We start from the raw sequence: 19280 nt of genomic DNA, 5'->3' as shown, positions 1-19280 counted from the left end.
CAAATAAATAAATAAAATCTTAAAAAAAATAAAATAAACTGTCATCCAAAAGGAATACTCCAGCACAAAACCATCCATCAGAACTGTCTACCACTTACATCTGCTGTGGCTGTGAAAGGCCAGGGAGGATGACAGGTCACATCGTTTATCATTTGTGAGGGGTGGGGGAAGGGGGGGAAGAACTCCGGACATCACAGATAAGTAGGATGATGTCTTGTAATGTGGGAGAGCACCAGCTCGGTAGTGACGTTTCTAATGGCCACGTGGTATCATTAAGAGAACACTAAACAGAGAAACATTTTACAATAAAATATTTTATTGTGCTCATGTTATAAAAATCTAACATTTGAACTTTTACATAAAGTAACGGATACATTTTAGAATGGTTTCAATTTTACACAGAGGTCAGAGAAGCCAAGCTATAGAAAGTGCCAGGAAATTACTTTTCCATTTATTTCAAAACCAAAAGCAACACATATGGCTAAAGTCAAATAACCGAGGGACATGGAATTCTAAAAATGGACATCTAGTCTAAAAAGTACATTTTAAGGCAGAAGAAATTGTTAAAATGCTTTTAATTCTTCTATTAAAAAGGAGCCATCCAAAATAAAGAAAATTAAAAAAGAAGTAAAACGTCAATTTTTTCCTCACTGGCACAAAAATAATAAGAATATCAACTCCAGGGATGCCTGGGTGGCTCAGTCAGTTAAGCATCTGCCTTCAACTCAGGTCATGATCTCAGTGTCATGGGATCAAGTCCTGCATTGGGCTCTGCACTCAGCATGGAGTCTGCTTGTCCCTCTCCCTCTGTTCCTCCCCCCTCTATCTCATTCTCTCTCTCAAATAAATAAATAAAATCTTAAAAAAAAAAAAGAATATCAACTCCACAGTGATGTCACAGGATTAAATGAGCTGATAAATACTGGAAGCTCAGCACGGTGCCTGGCACATTTTGAGCCCTTACTAAATGTCAGTGGTTAACAACTGGGTTTAGCTGGTTGGTATGTAGCTAAAGGATCATTCTCTGTTCTGATGTCAGGAGATTCCTGAATATGCCAAATTAAAATGAGGAAAAGAGCCGGTGGAGGATCCAGGCACACCCTCTGTGGCATTCGAGCAGCACAACTGGACTGTAAGTATTGCTATTAATTAGCAGCATAGGGGAAGAAAAGAGAAGGGGTACGAAAGGAAGGTAATGGGTGGCTTTATTGCGGGAACTACTGAAATCACAAGATCCCATTAACACTCTGCAAAAGGATCGTGATTCAGTCAAAAACAATCTCAAACTTGGGCTGTAACACAGAGCTAGTGTGCTGTTATGGAAAAAGCCACAATGAACACAGCTAAACTTTACTGAGTCTCTCCTGTGTATCAGGCACTCTGGAGAATGCTCACATATCATTGTAACTAACTAGGACTATGGCCATGTAAGATCATGGGGGTAATGAGTTAACAAAACCCCTGCTCCATTAATTGGGAAAACTTGACCCTGGGTCAGCTTTGTAGCTCTGTTTCCCTAGAACCTGACAAAGGCAGGATGTCAGCCATGTTACCAGACAGCATTGCTTATGGTCAAAATGACTGCTGATGGCTAAATGGAATATGAATAAATATTTGGTGAGAAGCTATAACTTGAAGTGTCTCTTATAAGCAGGCATGCCCCTATGGGAATCCTGGAAGTTATGCCCATGAGGTTGTAATAAGAAATAGTATCTTCTTTGCAATACGGGGTTTCTAAGCCAACGTGGGCTCACATCTGCTCTTTCTCGTGCACTAGAGCCGTCGGCTGGGGGCCTACCCATGATAGCAACACCAGCTTGCTGGCAGCTGCGTGGTCTGCCGTGAGGACCGTGCCCATTGAAGGAGGGACCCCATGCTGCCCTGCAGGCCAGGGTTTCCTGGCTTATATTCTTCTAACAAGGTTGGGAGCTGGTATGGCCTATGGTTATTGTGTTATATCTGCATAACTATCGAGAAGATATTCTGGTAGGTATTACAGGTAAGCACTATAATCCTCTTCATGGTTAGAGAGGAAAAAGACAATTAAACTTCCCATCTCTCTCAACTAGCCAGAGGTAGGACCAGATTTGCATGGAGACAGTCTGATGGTGAAGCCTGGGCTTTGAACTACTGCTCCAGTCTTCTGTCATAGAGTTCACACTGGCATTTACTAGCTGTATGAACGTGGGCATGTAAACTCCCTGATCGCTGGTTTCTGGATCTTTAAAAAAAATAAAGATTTTTAACTCTTAAGTATGTATCTGATGATTAGAAATAACGTATAGGGAGAGCCAGCACAGGGCCTGGCTTAAGCAGCAGTACTTGAAGGCAGCTGCCCTTCCTTTTGGCCCTGCAAGCTTCGGCCGGCAGGGCTCCCACGTGCAGCTGTCCGCAGAATCCAGAGGACACACAGTGCATCTATGCTAAAAGCCCAGGCAACCTCCCTGCCTGTTGCTCTATGCCAGGTCCCTCTTCTTCAGACTCCTCATCGACAGTCCTGCATGCTGAGCCCAGCTGTCAAAGTGCGGGATTAGTCTCGGATTTAGACTGTGTGTCTTACGTTCTCTAGTTCTCTGACTAGTAGGCCCCGTACTCACTCCTTGCTATACCTCATCCCCTCACGGCGAACCCGCCTGCCTGCCAGCCCTGCCTGACCCCAGCGTCTGCTTTGCCCTTGGAACGTAGTACATCTGAAATTGTTGACATCAGGAATGGATGTATAGGTATCAAGTTTTCCATGATTTCTGGCTCCAGGTCCCACTATGATCCAGGAAATGTTGACAGTAAAGAGATTTTCAAAAATGCCCAGAAGAATATTTTTTTTAAGAAAAATCATTGAAGGAAGGTTAGTTAACACACGACATAGTGAAAATACAAAAGAAATCCATGCACCCAGACTATCGACCTTACCTTCCAAGGAAGCATTTAGGGAATGTGGTCAGTTTTCTTTTTCTGTCTTTGATCAGATTTCCTTGTTTGCACATCATCTTATAGAGTTTCTCACCCTGTTCTGAGATCATTACCCAGGTGTCTTGCTCCATTCCTAATTTTAAACCTATCGAAAATGAAACCAAGGACAGGTAACTGAAAACGTCTCCTCACTCACTCCTGCCTGCAGGAAGCCAACACTGACTGCACGTCGACCGCGTGCAGGGGACTGCAGACACAGAGCTCAGTACCACAGGGCCCTGGTCTTTAAGAACTCAGAGGATACCGGGGAGACAGTCAGGACAGGCTTCCCAGGGCCGTGTGGCACCAGCCGGTGGAGGATCCAGGCACCCTCTCTGTGGCATTCGAGCAGCACCAGTGGACAGGTGGCCCCAAAATCAGCCTTACGGGAGAAGCTGTGACACAATAAACGCATATTCAGAGGCTCTTACCTCTGAGAAATATTAAGAAACGTGTCACAGAAGACCAGTGTTTAAATGCAGAGGGATGAGCAGTATTTCCGGAGAGAGAAAGTGCTCACAAGAGCCTCCTGAGGCGAAGCACACAGGCCCGGGCTCGAGCTGAGAGGACAGGGGCCGCACTGGCGGGTTAGGCCGGGGCCTTGCTCAGCTGCAGGTTCCACGTCCTCCATCTCCGAGGTATTAGGGAAACATGTAAGAGTTTCCACCAGAGGGAGAGGAAAAGCAGGGCAGGACAGGAAAGAAAGTTTTGTTGCTTTGGAAACAAAGCTCAGATGATGGTCTAGGAACAAACTGAACAGGGCAGGCTTTAAAAAGAGGGAGACCAGGGGCACCTAGGTGGCTCAGTAGGCTGAGCGTCTGCCCTCAGCTCAGGTCACGATCCCAGGGTCCTGGGATGGAGCGCCACATCAGGCTCCCTGTTCAGCAGGGAGCCTGCTTCTCCCTCTCCCTCTGCCTTCCACTCCCCCTTCTAATGCTCCCTCTCTCTGTCAAATAAAGAAATAAAATCTTAAAAAAAAAAAAAAAAAAAAAGAGGGAGACCCTTAGGAGGAAACCTCAAAAATTCTGGTAAGTTCAAGCCCCTGCAGACAATAGTAGGGGCCACCGGTCAGAGAATGAAGCTGAGAAATATCTAAGAAGTGGCAGTGATATGATACAGCAAAGGGTTAAATGTAGGCATTATGGAGAAAAGAGAAATCAGTATGCCTTCCAAGCTTTTGAGGAAAGGCTAACTGGGGAATAGGGGGAAGAAGCATATTTGGAAAAGGGTTTCAGGTAAGGAGTCCAGTACTGTGCAGGCTGACTCTGGACGTTCAGGTAGAGCCTAAGAGTCAGTGGGACACATGCATATGAAGCTCAGGAGAGAGGACCAGGCAGGACATAGAGATGGAAAAACTGGCAGTGCAGACATGGACATGAATCTGGTGGTAATTGGTAACCCAGGCAAGGATGGATCTGAGAGGGGACCAGTGTCAAAGCTGAAAGCTGGGAAATACCCACAATCAGAGGATGGGACTGACGAACTGTTGCAGAATTACTTGATTTAGGGTGCCTGGGTGGCTCAGTTGGTTAAGCATCTGCCCTTGGCTCAGGTCATGATCTCAGGGTGCTGAGATCAAGTCCCGCACGCGGCTCCCTGCTCAGCAGGGAGCCTGCTTCTCCCTCTGAGCCCCCCCCACCCATGCATGCAAAAATAAATAAATAAAATCTTGAAAAAAATACTTGAATTATTCTTAGTCTTCTATCTACAAAATTTCTTACTAAAATTTTTATTTTTTACAGTGGAGGAGCAATTACCATTTGTCAGTAAGAGAATAATCCATTAAGAATAGAGCCTGTTAACATAAACAAGTTTATAGAATGTGCTTGTCTTCTTGCTTTGATTTCTTTCTCTCTTTCCCTTCCTCCTTTCCGTCTTTCCTTCCTTCCTTCCTTCCTTCCTTCCTTCCTTCCTTCCTTCCTCCCTCCCTCCCTCCCTCCCTCCCTCCCTCCCTTCCTTCCTTCCTTCCTCACCTTAGGTTTATCTATATGCATAGCCATTCTAAAAAAATAAATAAATAAAGGTTCAACTTAATGAAACATTTATTTTACCTTTTAAATGATTTGCTATGCTATTTGAATTCATTGCAAGATTCAACAAAACTTAAAGAATGAGCTATGTATTCATAATCTTTGTTTTAAATTTTTCTAACTGGCTCTCCATCCAAGATCAATCAAAGGAGTTAAGTACTTGAAAATGCTTTGGAAATTCTCAAACAAATGTGTACTATGAATATTTTAATAGAAGTAGGAGCTTTGTATGTTCTTCAAGGGAAAATTTCTGAAGATGGAAGAAAGGGCTCTTTGTGTTCTGAAATTTCATCGGCAATGAGATATTTTGCTCCTAAATCTCTGGGAAAAAGGAATAAACACTGTCTTGTTCCTTATCAGTTATTTGGTAAAGAAATTAGTAGTAACACAAGCATTTCTATTTCCTAGCTGAATTACAGAAAGGTGCTTAATTGCAGATAAGCTTCACAAAACTGAATATTGCCAGATTAAATACCTTTTGCAAATCTTGCTAAAAACATGAAGCAATTTTGAGCCAGGCCTCCTCATATGAACAAACTTCTTATTGGGTTGCATTATATTCAATGGCCTTGTAACGATTTTAAAATGTTAATGTCCATCCAGAGTGCCATATTCTATAATTAAGATACTCACATATTTGGTGTAGAAATTTTCAGTGTACTATTAAAGTTAATAACGGTTGAAGGCCCTACAGCACTGCACTATACTATTGAAGTTTGTCTCTTACAGGAAAACTCTGTGATGATGCTTTAGAAATGGCAAGCATAAAGTGCAAAGAAAATGGAACACATTTTAAAGCAAATGAAACTATTTGCCATGCACTGAATGTGTGCATGCCTCCCAAATTCATATATTGAAACCGAACACCCAGTGTGGTGGTATTAGGAGGTAATGCGTTTTGGGAGGTTATTAGGTCATGAGGGTGGAGTCCTCATGAATGGGGTTAATGGCCTTATACACAAGACACAGAGCGCTCTCTTGCCCCTCTGCTATGTGAGGACACAGTGAGAAAATGGTCATCTATGAACTGGAAAACTGCTCTCACCAGACACTGAATCGGGGGCGCCTAGCCTCCAGAACGGTGAGCTATAAATTTCTGTTGCTTATAAGCCGCCCAGTCTGCGGTGTTTAGTTAGAACAGCCTCAACAGACTAAGATACTATTTAAAAGATGCGGCTAGCCACAGTATATTATTTTACTAACTACACAATGTTTTTCTTTTCTTTTAGTAATAAAATTACAAGTATTCAAAATGTATTTTAGGGATGCCTGGGTGGCTCAGTCAGTTAAGCATCTGTCTTCAGCTCAGGTCATGATCCCAGGGTCGTGGGATCGAGCCCCACATCGGGCTCCCTGCTCAGTGGGGAGCCTGCTTCTCCCTCTCCCTCTAACTGCCGCTCCCCATGCTTGTGCGTGCTCTCTCTCTGTCAAATAAATAAAATCTTTAAAAAGAAAAGTATTTTATAGCATGAGTCTTATATCACCTGGGAAATTTAAGTGAACATCATATGCCTTTTTACTTTCTCATAACTTCTGCCCATTATCTGCTTTCTTGCTAAGTTAGAATCCTTACAAGGTATAGTAGTGCCCAATTCATACACCCACCTTTTCGCCGTTCTCTTTCTTTCAAAATAGCTTCAAACCATTCATGTTTCTCTTCAGGTGTTTTTGCCATACACACAAACCATTTATTTTTCGCTGTGTTATGTATCTTCCATCCATTGACAACAATGTGTCCACTGCTATGGAAGTCAGCTGGAAATTAATGGGTAAAGGTGAACAACGAATGTAATACATATTATATCAACACAGTGTTCAATTCATAACAGTTTCAAGATCATTGAATTCTTAAAAGTATCTTTGCTTTATGTGTAAATCAAGAACATAAAAACAAAAAATTAAGTGTTTATATATTAAATGCAGTCAGTACTCAGGAATAGAACATTTCTAACTCATAACATTATTATATTACATGAAACTGAACATCTGAACTAATTAACATTCCTTTACTCTATGTCCAAAAATATCGTTAAAGTTCCTAAAGTAATAAAAGAAGAACTTTTAAAAGAATTTTCATCTCAATCATCAAATATCCAAGGTGTCAGATTCATTTTGTCTTTTTAATATTCTTTTGAAATATTATTCTAGGTTTCAAAAGCAAACTATACCGCCACAGAACAATTCTCAGCTGTTTAATGAGCCACACAATAAGCATGAGAACAAATGAATGGAACATACCAAGAGTACATTTACCAAATCCTCAATAAATGGAAAGGTACAAATGCCAATCCATTATCATTGCTCAGGGTTGAAAATTACGCACTCTTTAAAACCACATCATTCTATATAACTGGCATGAATAGAAACAAAGAAAAAATTTTTGAGTCTGAATTCACATTGTCTTTTTGTAGGCCGCACCATAATTTTGGCTACACTGTCATGCTGGATTTGAAAATGTCAACAGGAAGCCCTCTATGGCACTTTTCTGCCTAGTAGCAGGTAGAGAATAGTGATGTTACTTATATCCAGCCTTTACTGGCATGACAGTCTGCAAAGATTCAAAATGAAAAAACATATGACAAAGGCCTGAGTCAGCACCTGCACCGATTTAAAGTGACACTCTTCATTCATATCCCAGAGAGTCACTAAACAGTAATGGTGGGTAGACAAGAGGTGAGCCACAAATTGTTAAAGGTGACTTAGAGAATTGACTTTGTGGCACTGTACCTATTTTTTGTTTCTTTATTTTTTCTCAAATGGTCTATTTTATTTGGTGAGTTCTGAGTAGAGGCAGGCACGGCTGGCAGTCATTCTCCCAAAATCTTGTCTGCATTGTCTTTTTAGCTCCAAAATCATCACACAGTATCTATGATCAGATTAATTATTCCAAAAATGCATTTTCAAGTGATTCCGTTTAGTTGAGGGTCTTTAAAAATTCTAGGTTATGTATGAGCCAGGACAGACTTAGGTATTAGTCAGTTATATATATATATGTGTGTGTGTGTGTGTGTGTGTCATAAACCCATTAATAATAACAATTTCTGATAAAATAGGGATTCAAACTAGCAGATTTCCCCCATCAGGAAATTACAGTGTTTTTAAAAGGAATTTTTGTACTTTCCTTCTTACCCTTACATATTTAATTCATATTCATATCTTACATAAAGTAGCAGAACCTAGTAACACATGTCAGATAGGTATCAATGGCATTAGTAAGAAAGTAAAAATTATCAGTTAATAATTATACCATAATGTCTTGTTACCTCCTACAAAAATCACCAACTGAGAAATTATGATAAACTGGTGGGGGGAAAGATCAAATCGTACATGTCTACACACCCTTCTCCCCAAACGTATCACCTTATAGAGCCAGTATCGCAAACAAGCATAAGCTTTTCAGACTCTCCCCAATTCCACAATCAGACCAAGGTTAGCTGAGTGAACCCAGCACTGCAGCTTAAAAGACCCCACATTCCCACCAGTGTTATTCCCCTTTTAATCATACTCCAGGTAAAGAAAATCGCAAGAACCACACAAAACCTGCAGTAATAAAATACTGGACTTACTTTAAAATGAACATAATGTATTCTTCCCATAGAACACCAAGGAACACAAGTTCACATGCTAGGCTGATGCTTCTGACCCTGCACACCATATGCTCTGCGCCAGCCACCCTGTAACCTGGGTCTTCCTTCCTTCCCTCCCTGGATTATTTGAGCCTGGCATTGCTCTCTCCACACCCTGCTGACTCTTCTTCAACATATTTCATCAGGCCATTCCTTACTTCAAAAGTCTTTGGTAGCTCACCACTGAATCAAGTGTAAACACGGAAGCCTGCTTTAGTGCTTCTCCCTAAACTGACCTCACCCTACCTAACAAAGCCATTTGCCACTGGGTTTTGGTGTGGCCCTGCCACTCTTCGCGGCTTTCCTCCTTACGCTGTGAATACTTAACTGCTCTCCAGGCTGACGCTCTCGTATAGCTACCCAGCTCTGCTCTCAGCCTCAGCAACTCTTTCTTCTCTTTAACGTGCACCCAGATCTTTCAAGAAGCCTTGCCTAAGCATTACAACCTGTGCATTCAAACTTCCCTTGGAAAATGTGTGCTTAAACTCAGAACCAGACAAGTCGGAATGAGATTGCATATGGCCACTGCTTCATGCAGAGAAAGCAAGATTGTTAACTGTAAAATCTGCCAAGCCAAATAATAGGTTAATTGCTGTACCAATATAATATTTTGAAAGAACGGCTTATGTCACCTAATAATTTTAAATGAAAGGATAGGGGTGCCTGGATGGCTCAGTCTGGCAGGTGTCTGCCTTCAGCTCAGGTCATGATCCCGGAGTCCCGGGACAGAGCCCTGCATCTGGCTCTCTGCTCAGCAGGGAGTCTGCTTCTCCTTCTGCCCCTCACCGTGCTCGTGCTCTCTCGCTCACTCTCTCTTGCTTTCTCAAATAGATAAAATCTTTTAAAATAAATAAATAAATAAAACGAAAGGATAATCTTCCTTTTTAAAGGTTATGTGCTAGCCACTTTCTATCACTAATTTTAAAAATCGTTAATTTTAAACATATGTACAAACATGTATGTGTATATACATACAACAGGCCTCAAACTGTATAAATATCACAATGATATCAGTTACCAAATTATCAATATTCTACAAAATAAGCTACTGATTCTCGTTTGTTTTAAAATGAGAATTACTTATATATATATGGCTTCCTAATTTCAATCATGGCACATTTGTCAATAACTTCATTCCAAAAAATAAATTTGAATTCAACTTATTTATTAAGAACAGCCACATAAAGATCATGGAAGGGGTGCCTGGGTGACTCAATCAGTTAAGTATCTGTCTTCAGCTCAGGTCATGATCCCAGGGTCCTGGGATCCAGCCCCATGAGCCCATGTCAGGCTCCCAGCTCAGTAGGGAGTCTGTTTCTCCCTCTGCTCCTCTCCTGCCATGCTCTCTCATAAATGAAATCTTAATAATAATAATAATAATAATAATAATAATAATAATAATAATAATAATGGAAAAGACCAACAGCGCTTTTCCTGGGTAGAAATTTAAAAATATTTTTTAATGAAAGAATAATTTGTTAATGGAAAATGCGGGAATTTGCAAGATTCAATGGAACTAAAATATAATTCTATAGGAAATGTTAAAAAGGAATGGAATTAAAATTGCCATTCATTAAGTGCAGACTATCCAAATTCAACAGTCTCTAGGCACTGACGTTTTTTCCGAAAAAAGAAAAATCCAAGGGGCAGCCCTGAACAACTCACTAATTACTTTGAAGCTATACAGTTTGCAAATTCCTCACTCTTAATTCAGCATAGTTTTACATAATGAGATGGAGTTTTTCTAAAACTGATACTACTATAACTCTCGGTGGAAATGCGGGTATCCTTTCAGTAGTGTGAGTTTTAATGAGATGGAAGCTAGCCAAGTACCAGATACTCAGGCTAGGAAACAGAAGAAACTGCCAGAAAATATTATTCAAAACATCAAGAAACTGATGTCTAAACAATGTGTTTAACCCTTATTCTGGTGATCAACAGTGTGAATGAATAAATTATTCTAAGAGAAATTTTAATAATTACAATTTACTCACATTATGAATAGTTAAAGCTGAAAAAATTACTTTTTGGAATAAATCTTTGATTTTATCAAATAATAGACGAAAATCTTCTGGCGTCCAAAATAGCATTTGACATTATTTATAGCAAAATATTAAAAAAAAAAAGATTCTAACTGATTTTTCCTTTTAAAACTAGAAGTAGCTCCCTTGACCTTTTATAAGTGCCCAAGAACACTCCTTTAAATTAATAACATATTGAAAATTTTAGTGTGTCAGGAAGGAACTAATATACAATTGGTAGTCTTTTCAACATTGTAAAGTTATGCTACTTTTTAATTCAGAATGTATTCAATTTAGCTTGTATAACACGACTATGATTGTTAAGGTAACTATGGTTTATTCATTTTATTGACTATTAAGTAACAGTAAGTACTATGTTATGTGGTGATAAGACATGAAGATAAAGATGACTATAATTCAGATAATGATTCTATTTAATTGAAAAAAGGATACAAAATTATACAGTTCATGTTTTTAAGCATTTTTTAAAATCTGTGCATAAAAGGAAAATTAAAGGAAATACTTTTAAATTCTCATTCATTTCTCTTTAGATGATGAAATTATCTAGTATTTTCAACTTATTTCTGTTATTTCCAATTTTCTCTAAAAAGCAAAATTTAATTTTAAAAAAAGACCCAATGTGTTCAATATCTTTAAATGGTTTCAAATATTTGTATTGAAAATGACAGCTGAAATCTTTCTTTTAAAAAATCTATTCACTCCAAAGAACACCTTAAAGAATAAAATACTTCCATCTCATTCAATTCAAATTCGACAATTGTGTTGCAATTTGTGGTTTGCCCAACACTGAACTACAGATCACATTTTCTAAAGGTCACCATTTTTCCCTCTGTCCAACTACACAAATAAACTTGAAAGAGAGAATACAAATGATCTGTTGCTACTTTCTGAATGAATTTCTGAGCATATACTATGAAAATTACCAAGAAAGTTAGTTGCAGAAAGTTCAACAGCTTTCCTACTTAGGTCTTGACCTGGATACTTTTTATGCATCATATTCAAGCTAATATCTCAGAAAGAATCTTGAAAGAAGAATTAAACTAGAATTCACCAAAACAAGAGTTGGTTCTAGAGAATGGTGGAATAGAAATCTGGCCACAAACTCAACGGCTACCATCTTCCTTGAACATAAGAAGTAACGGATAGCATGGATATACTAAAATAAATACACAAGTTTTTACATTTCTGCATGTCATATCATTATCACATTAATTTTTTTGTATTCTGAGATATAACTGATGTAATCCAACTCATTAAACATTATAAATAAAAGTATAATCAGGTTTATTTTTCAAAAGATTTAAATAATTAAACACTGGCTAAAAGCTTAAGTCTCATTCCAAGTTCAATTATTTCTTCTTCAAGTTTTGAGCTAAATCAATATGATCAGTTGTCCGATGGAGTCCCTTACTTAGAAAAGGATTTTACTTATACCTGGATTATACAAAAATACCTAATATTTTGATAATATATTCAAATAGATGGGGGAACATTTAAACTTTTCACCAAAAGTTCTAAGCATGCTTAAAAATATATCTTGATTAATTAATTTGTATTATTCACACCACAATATGGTATAGTCATTGTTTTTGGTTTTGGCAATGAGCAGATGAGCCTGGCAGTATTTGCCATCCCTTGTGTAACTCATCCAGGGTCCAGCTGTGGGAAGAACTTGGTATATGGGCATTGATCAGCTCTGCTGAGATCTATCAACATCAGAGCTCCCATTCATACAGTATAAAGTAAGAACACTTAAAACCTGAGCTCATCAAAAAGAAATAGAGATTTTGTGATGGAAATGACCAAGAAAACAAAAAAGGAGAAAGTTGGTGTTAGCACCCAGATTGTTTCTTAGAAGAAACAAACCACCAAAGTTAATCTCTACATACTGATGCCTTATCTCTTCACTGTTCTCCAGTTGGTCTCTGTAGATTTAAAACCCATATGGAGCCTCTGTTCCATATTTCTTAAGCCATGACCGTGGGCACCAAGGAAACCTCGCTCCAGTCCCAGCTTCATATTAAACAGCTGGGTAAACTGGACAAGTTAGTTCTTCATTGTGGCCTTATTTCCATCATCTGAAATGTTAACAGGGTATATTGGTTGATCTTCAAGATCCTATTCATCTTCAGAAATTCTATTTTTGAGTTTCCAAGTCCTAGCTGAGGATATACACTTCACCTAAAGACCCAGTAGTCACACTTACTGGAAAACTAAATTTTCTTTGCAGGAAGAGAAGGGAAGGTATACAGCTGCAGCCTCAAATTTCTTTAAGTGACCTGTAGCAAGTATTGGCAGCCAAATTCCTGCAACATGCTGTGTATATATGTTTAAGGAAGAAATAAAGCCTTAACTGGATACTACAAAGTGTAATTAATTTCTTCATCATATTTCAATGAAACCTGAGCCTTGGAAGTTTGTGCCAAGAGGAGTCATCAGACAATTTATGACTAAATATTCTGAAATGTCCTGTCTTCCCCACTAATCCATATCTACCAGGGTCTGAGGGCTTGTTTCCCTAACATCCCTATTCCCCAGGTACCGAGGTCCTGAAGGCTACAATCTTCCCAGCAGTAAAAGAACATTTTCATGGGACTGAATCCAAAGTCCATTTCCATCACCCCACACAGGCTCTCCCTCCCCTACATCTGACACAGACATGTTGAAGATGGTATTCTATGCCCATGCCTCTGAAGGCCCTGTGCTCTTAGATTTCTTATCTAGTGCCCCAGTTTCCCAAAACATAGGAATCATTATCAAATTCATCAAATCATTATCAAATTCACTTAGATTACCAGTGCTAATGGTGCAAATGTGGGCGACCACACCATCTGGGGGAGAGGGAAGGAAGTGAGACACAGGAGCTGTGTGCCCATAAAAAGGCATAAGAAAGGAAGACAACAGAGAGAAGGCTAAAGCAAAGGGGACAGGTGGTTCCAGCAGGGGAGACAGGGCCAAGAAGGAACAGAGTGGACAGAGTGGTGCGCCTTCCTCTGCCTTACTTCTACCCACCTCACGCACAACAGGGGCTTTTGGATATTCTCTTGAGCAATCGGGTCACATGTCATATGTAGACAAACATATTCCTAAATATCACTAGTCTCCTCTCAGAGCATTAAAACGAATTAAAATGCCACCTTATAAAAAAATAGTGTGCACTTCCTGACACATGGAAAGATAGACTACTAGGTCCCACATGTAAGCACGTGAGTATTTGCAACTGTATTATAGCCTGCAGCACAGAAAGGGATTTTCAGCTGTGCCAGGAGTCAGACAGCTCCACACCTCCATCCCTCCCCTAGTCCACGAGGAACCTCTACACAAGAGGAGTTGGTTCCCACGAGAGTACACCTGAGTTTTGCTCGTTGTGCATCTTTTCCCTTTACCTGCAGCAAGCATCCTTCACTATTTATGTTCTGGACGATGTCTTAGGATGCTAACAATGGGTTAGAGAAACGGTACACAGGTGAGCATCTGAAAATTTGTGCCCCTGCAGATGATAAACATTCTTCTCCCCTCTGGGACTAAGAGATGGCAACAAAGGTATGTAGTAGCAAGGAGCCGATCTGTGCCTCAATCCCATGTTTAAATGGGGTATTATAAAGGCATTTCTCTATATGGGAATTAAAGTCACTTAGCAACAATTAATGTATTTTACTTCATCTTGTCTTTTCTCCTACAAGCATAGCTTTGAAATTCTAATTAAAATCATTGGGGGAAACAATGTGATCCAATCTACTAACCATTCCTTTTATAGACTAGTATGTCATCATATTACTTAATATGACCCATTTATTTTTTTCAAATAGAAAATAACTTACTTAACCTCATTTTATTTAATGTTTGTGACCGATTGCAATTTGATAAACTTACTTGTCAAAGTCTGTACCTTCAAATCTGCAGTGCAAAAATGCACTATCTTTAAGTAATAAAGTACTTAAAATTTGCACTTAAAATACACAAAACACCCTTCCTCTGTAAGCAAATCAAAGACATGTTTATATGCATACTGGCTGTATAGCTAAAACCAATTTAGAGTTTTCTGTATTCTACAGTGAATATATTACATGAAAAAAATCAAATATATCCATATGAAACATAGTATAACTTGAAGAAAATAAATTCATTCCTTACTTTCTGCACTCACGCTGGCAATACCAGGAGCCGTGAGTGTGTACATCACTCCTACTCAGCTATTTCTTTGTATCTCTGTGTTGAATGCTAGTGTGTTTTGGCCAAATATAATTTTCTACCTTGCCAGTAGTTCTGTTTTCCCTTATCTTGCCTTTCTCCTCCAGCTGCTCTACCTAAGAAAGAATTTCTAAGCTCTAATGTGCCGCAAATGAATTATTCATGTGGGAAGTCTGTCTTATGAGGGAGTTCACTATTGGTATTTCGTTTTAAAACTGATAATTACCTACCTGTGCCATCATCCACATTCTCCACTTCCATCACCTCTGTATTGATCCGGCCACGAAAAAGGTACCGATGTCCATCCGTAGATGCCTTGCTGTTCTTCAACCGTCTAGTAATGGAATGAAATCACAAACACTTTCTTATTAAACTTAATAAAAAAAAACAGTGTTGAAGCAATATGATGTAAGCTATTCTTTGAAAAAAACAAAAAAGACACCAATGCAATCAATGATATCAACTGTTAGGCTCTTGGTGTTTTTTACTTGTGTCCTCCCATTCATAACAGCACTGGTTGCTTCACAAGATGAGCTTATGTACTAGCTTTTGTAAACAAATGGAAGCTTTGGACTAAGAACAATATAAAATTGGGTGGGTAAATACGTGCTTTTGCTCAATTCAGAACATCAAAGGCACCGAATCAAAGTCTGACACGCACTAAAAAGTAAGTTATTTTAAACTTTCATTTGATTTCTTGCACTTTCATTTCTCATTTTTTCAGTAACTAGCTGGCAATTTCCATTTTTTTCAAGCTCTGGTAAAATTCAGTTAGTATACTTATGATCCCTCTGCAAAGAAACTGTGCTGGAAATTCTTAAATTGAGTGCTATCCAGCTGAAAATATTTTTCCTATATTGTTTCTATGATATGAGACCTATATACTTGTTGAATAAGTCTCTCAATACATTTATAATCCTTTATAAGGGTCTTATTTATTTTTAAAATAGTCAAAAACATTCCAAAATTTTGTGTGTTGTGTCTAGTACTGGTCTTTCATCTTAAAAAGTATGAAACACAAAGCTAAAATATCCAGGTTTATAGATGAACATTTGTAATAATGAATTATGTGGTTAAGTGTGTTTGTAGTTGAATCACTGAACATTCAAGGACAGATTATTTTAAAAACAGTTTTTTTTAATTAAAGAGGAAAGAATCTAATAAATGATTCAGGAGGATTCAAGAAGACCTAATCACTCAAAAGATTTCAATTAACATGAACTATTCCTTTTGACTCATTGACAAAAGTCTGGCTAATAACTTAATATACTGAAATAAGTATTCGTTTATTGTGTTGTACAGACACATCTGGCAAAAGTGAAGTTCACCAACTTCAGTGTCCCTCTCCTCCTCTCCCCTGCAGTTAGATATCAGCCCTGGAGCAGGAGAGGCAGGTGCAGGGAGGGGTCACAAGGTGCTGTCCCAGTCCCTGAGTTCCTTCCTTGAAAGAGAGTATATATTCCTGGCTTATCTGTCTAAAGCTTCACCAAAACATAGAGTCCTTTATTCCTACTAAAGGAAACTAATTAAATAGATTAATTAACCTGATTTAGGGTTTGTCAGCCCCAGGCCTTCACCATCTTGCACGCCTATGTTCATTATGAAAGTGACCTCTAAATGTCCTTTGCTAATAACCTTAAATAAATGCTACCAATTAGGGATTCAGGCCATATAGTATGCAAGTTGGCATTATAGCCAGCCAAGTATACAGAAGAATGCAGAGCAGACTAAATGTAGGTAGCTGCATATTCTCCCAGGTAGGCCACAGTATTATGGGTCTTGCAAAAGAGAATTTTTTCTAAGTTGATACATCATACTTCAATCATTTTTTTTTAAAAGCTTAATATCCTTGATAACAGTTTTAGTCATAGGCAAAGAATCATGGCATGAAATCTGTCACTGGGTCTTATTTTCCAAAATATTAATTTTCTTTGTGATCTCGTTGTGAGTTCTCTATAGGCTTTTATATTTCTCTTGACCTCTAGATAATAACACTCAATATGAAATTCCGGCAAATGTCTGATCAATATTGTAACACTTAGCTTAAAAAGAGAGATCTTTGGTCCCTTCAGAACAGGGTATATAGACTGAAAAGCCTATGCTTTGAAAATAATTCTGCTGTATATTGTAATGTCGAATATTTGCATATCCCGATTCTATGATTTCCCTCCTAATTATGTGTTTTAGTGGTCATCAGGATACACGTTGCAGGAATGTTCATAATAGCAGAAAAACTAAAACAAACAAATAAACAAAAAACTAAAGTCCATTGATGAGAGAATGAAGAATTACATTCTTATCAATTTAATTGTGATAATATTCAACCAGTGGAATATTATGCAACAGTTAAATGAATAAATCTATTCTTATACATATGGATACATAGTTTATAAACTATATTGTATACAAAATATAAATTGCAGAGGACAAAATATATTATGATATTATCTTACAAAGCTCATTAACAAGCCAAACTGAGCCATATCATGTTTTATGTATCAAATATTATACAACACATTATTTTATTTAAATACTAATTTCTCCTAAGATTAATAGCATTAGAAATATACAGAGCTGAGATGTCTAATGAGCACTTCTGTCTTTTGTGAATGGAACTCTAGAATTAAATTCATCAAGTCCCTGGGTTGTGCAATTAAAATATTATGGAAATTTGGAAAAGGTTCAATTTACTCATACTTACTAAATGATCTTTAGAGCTTCACTAGTACTTGGTAAAGGGGATGAAGTATTCTAAAATGAAGGGAATAGATGGTATACTCACACTACTCCAATTCAAGAAGGGAACAGACAATAAGATTTATTCAGTAATTTCCATTTCTAGTCACTATGTACTTTGTCCATATTATACATACATTAAGTATATTTGCTCAAAAACTGTAGGATTTAAGGGGCGCCTGGGTGGTTCAGTCAGTTAAGTGTCCGACTCTTGATTTTGGCTCAGGTCGTGATCTCAGGGTCCTGGGATCAAGCCCCACCTCAGGCTCCAAGCTAAGCTGGAAGTCTGCTTCTCTCTCCCTCTCTCTTTGTCCCTCCCCCGACTCATTCACACACCTCTCTTTCTCTAAAAATAAATAAATAAATCTTAAACAACAACAACCACAACAACAAAGTCATGATTTTAATATTACAAAATCTTTCCTGGTGTTTACCTATTTAACAATGACAGCCGTAAAAATAAATGATATCATTGTACACGGCTAATTTTGCAAAAACTTTGGACTTGAAGGCAGGCATATATATAAATAAGTATGAGATCAATTGTAATTTAAAAAAAAAAAGATCTCATTCTCAAGTGGATGCCTTTAATAACTGCACTTAGATGGATGTGTTATTGACTCCGTGGGGGAAATCCTTTCACGATGTGTATCAAATCATCATGTTGTACAACTAAAATGTCTTACAATGTTATTTGTCAACTAGTCCTCAATAAAGCTGGAAAAAAACAATTGTACCTAAACAACTTGAATCACATTACAATTTTTAAGGAGTTATACACAAGTAACATTAACAGCTTTTTCTACATCTTCCTAAAACCTATTTTTATTAATCCTGATCTTGCTACAAAACACAAAATCTACAAGAGCATACTAAAAAAAATAAACATCTTCATTTTCATATGTGGTAAAAAACATCTTTTTTTAAAAAAAAGCTCATTAAGGCAGAGATTAACAACAAGTATCTTTTTTTAAAGATTTATTGTTTATTCGTTTTAGAGAGAGAGAGAAAGTGCGTGTGAATGGGAAGGGGCAGAGGGAGACAGAGAAACTTAAACAGACTCCACGCTGAGTGCAGAGCCTGATGTGGGGCTCAATCTCACAACCCTGAGATCACAACCTGAGTCAAAACGAAGAGTCGACACTTAACCAACTGAGACACCGGGCGACCCACAACTATCTTTTGACTTTAATACTAACCTGTTCCCTTTCATCAAGGCACATGGGCTGTTCGATGCTTTCTCAGTTAGTGTCATTGTATTTTCACACTAATGTCTCATGTGAGGGAATTCTGATACAAAAATCCAAGAGGCATAACTCCCATGTCACTAACGTAGCTGCCAACTTTCAGAGAACTTGCTCTGGGCATCTTGTTCATTGACTTAGGAAATTCCATTTCAAGAGATGAAGAATGACGTTCTCTTAATCTTGCCTCATAAATCAGTCAGTTTTGAGTTTCTCATTCTCACTTTACCAGAAAATCTTTGGCTATAGTTTCCTAATTTCTGAGTCTAGAATAAACCACTCACTCAAACCCTGCATTCTCAACCCATCTGTTTTACCTTTATATTTCATGAAGACTTTTAGTACCATTTCACTGAAACTATGTATCCTAGATATGATTAGGAAGAAGCATATAAAGGCTCAGGAAATTTCCCAATTAAGTGCAACTTTACTATTTTGCTTAATCAACCTCCAAATATTTTG

The 19280-nt window shown here is 38.1% G+C and overlaps 1 protein-coding gene across 4 annotated transcripts in view; it reads right to left on the bottom strand.

Moving 5' to 3' along the window:
- The window catches only part of PREX2 (phosphatidylinositol-3,4,5-trisphosphate dependent Rac exchange factor 2), a 270321-nt gene that overhangs the window by 156505 nt on the left and 94536 nt on the right, over positions 1 to 19280 (bottom strand). For all 4 annotated transcript variants that reach the window (XR_006409186.3, XM_026495929.4, XM_044382804.3 and 1 more), the window contains 3 exons: positions 15069 to 15172; positions 6585 to 6734; positions 2911 to 3055 (listed from right to left, as the gene is read on the bottom strand). Coding sequence is in view for 3 of the 4 variants with exons in the window: in XM_026495929.4 (XP_026351714.1) it covers positions 2911 to 3055; positions 6585 to 6734; positions 15069 to 15172 (399 nt within the window). In the remaining variant the exon portion in view is untranslated. The remainder of the gene's footprint in view (positions 1 to 2910; positions 3056 to 6584; positions 6735 to 15068; positions 15173 to 19280) is intronic.

The sequence above is a fragment of the Ursus arctos genome, unplaced genomic scaffold, assembly GCF_023065955.2.
Source record: "Ursus arctos isolate Adak ecotype North America unplaced genomic scaffold, UrsArc2.0 scaffold_6, whole genome shotgun sequence".
Lineage (NCBI taxonomy): Eukaryota > Metazoa > Chordata > Mammalia > Carnivora > Ursidae > Ursus > Ursus arctos.
Note: the sequence above shows the minus strand (reverse complement) of the source record. Positions and strands in the feature narration are given on the sequence as shown.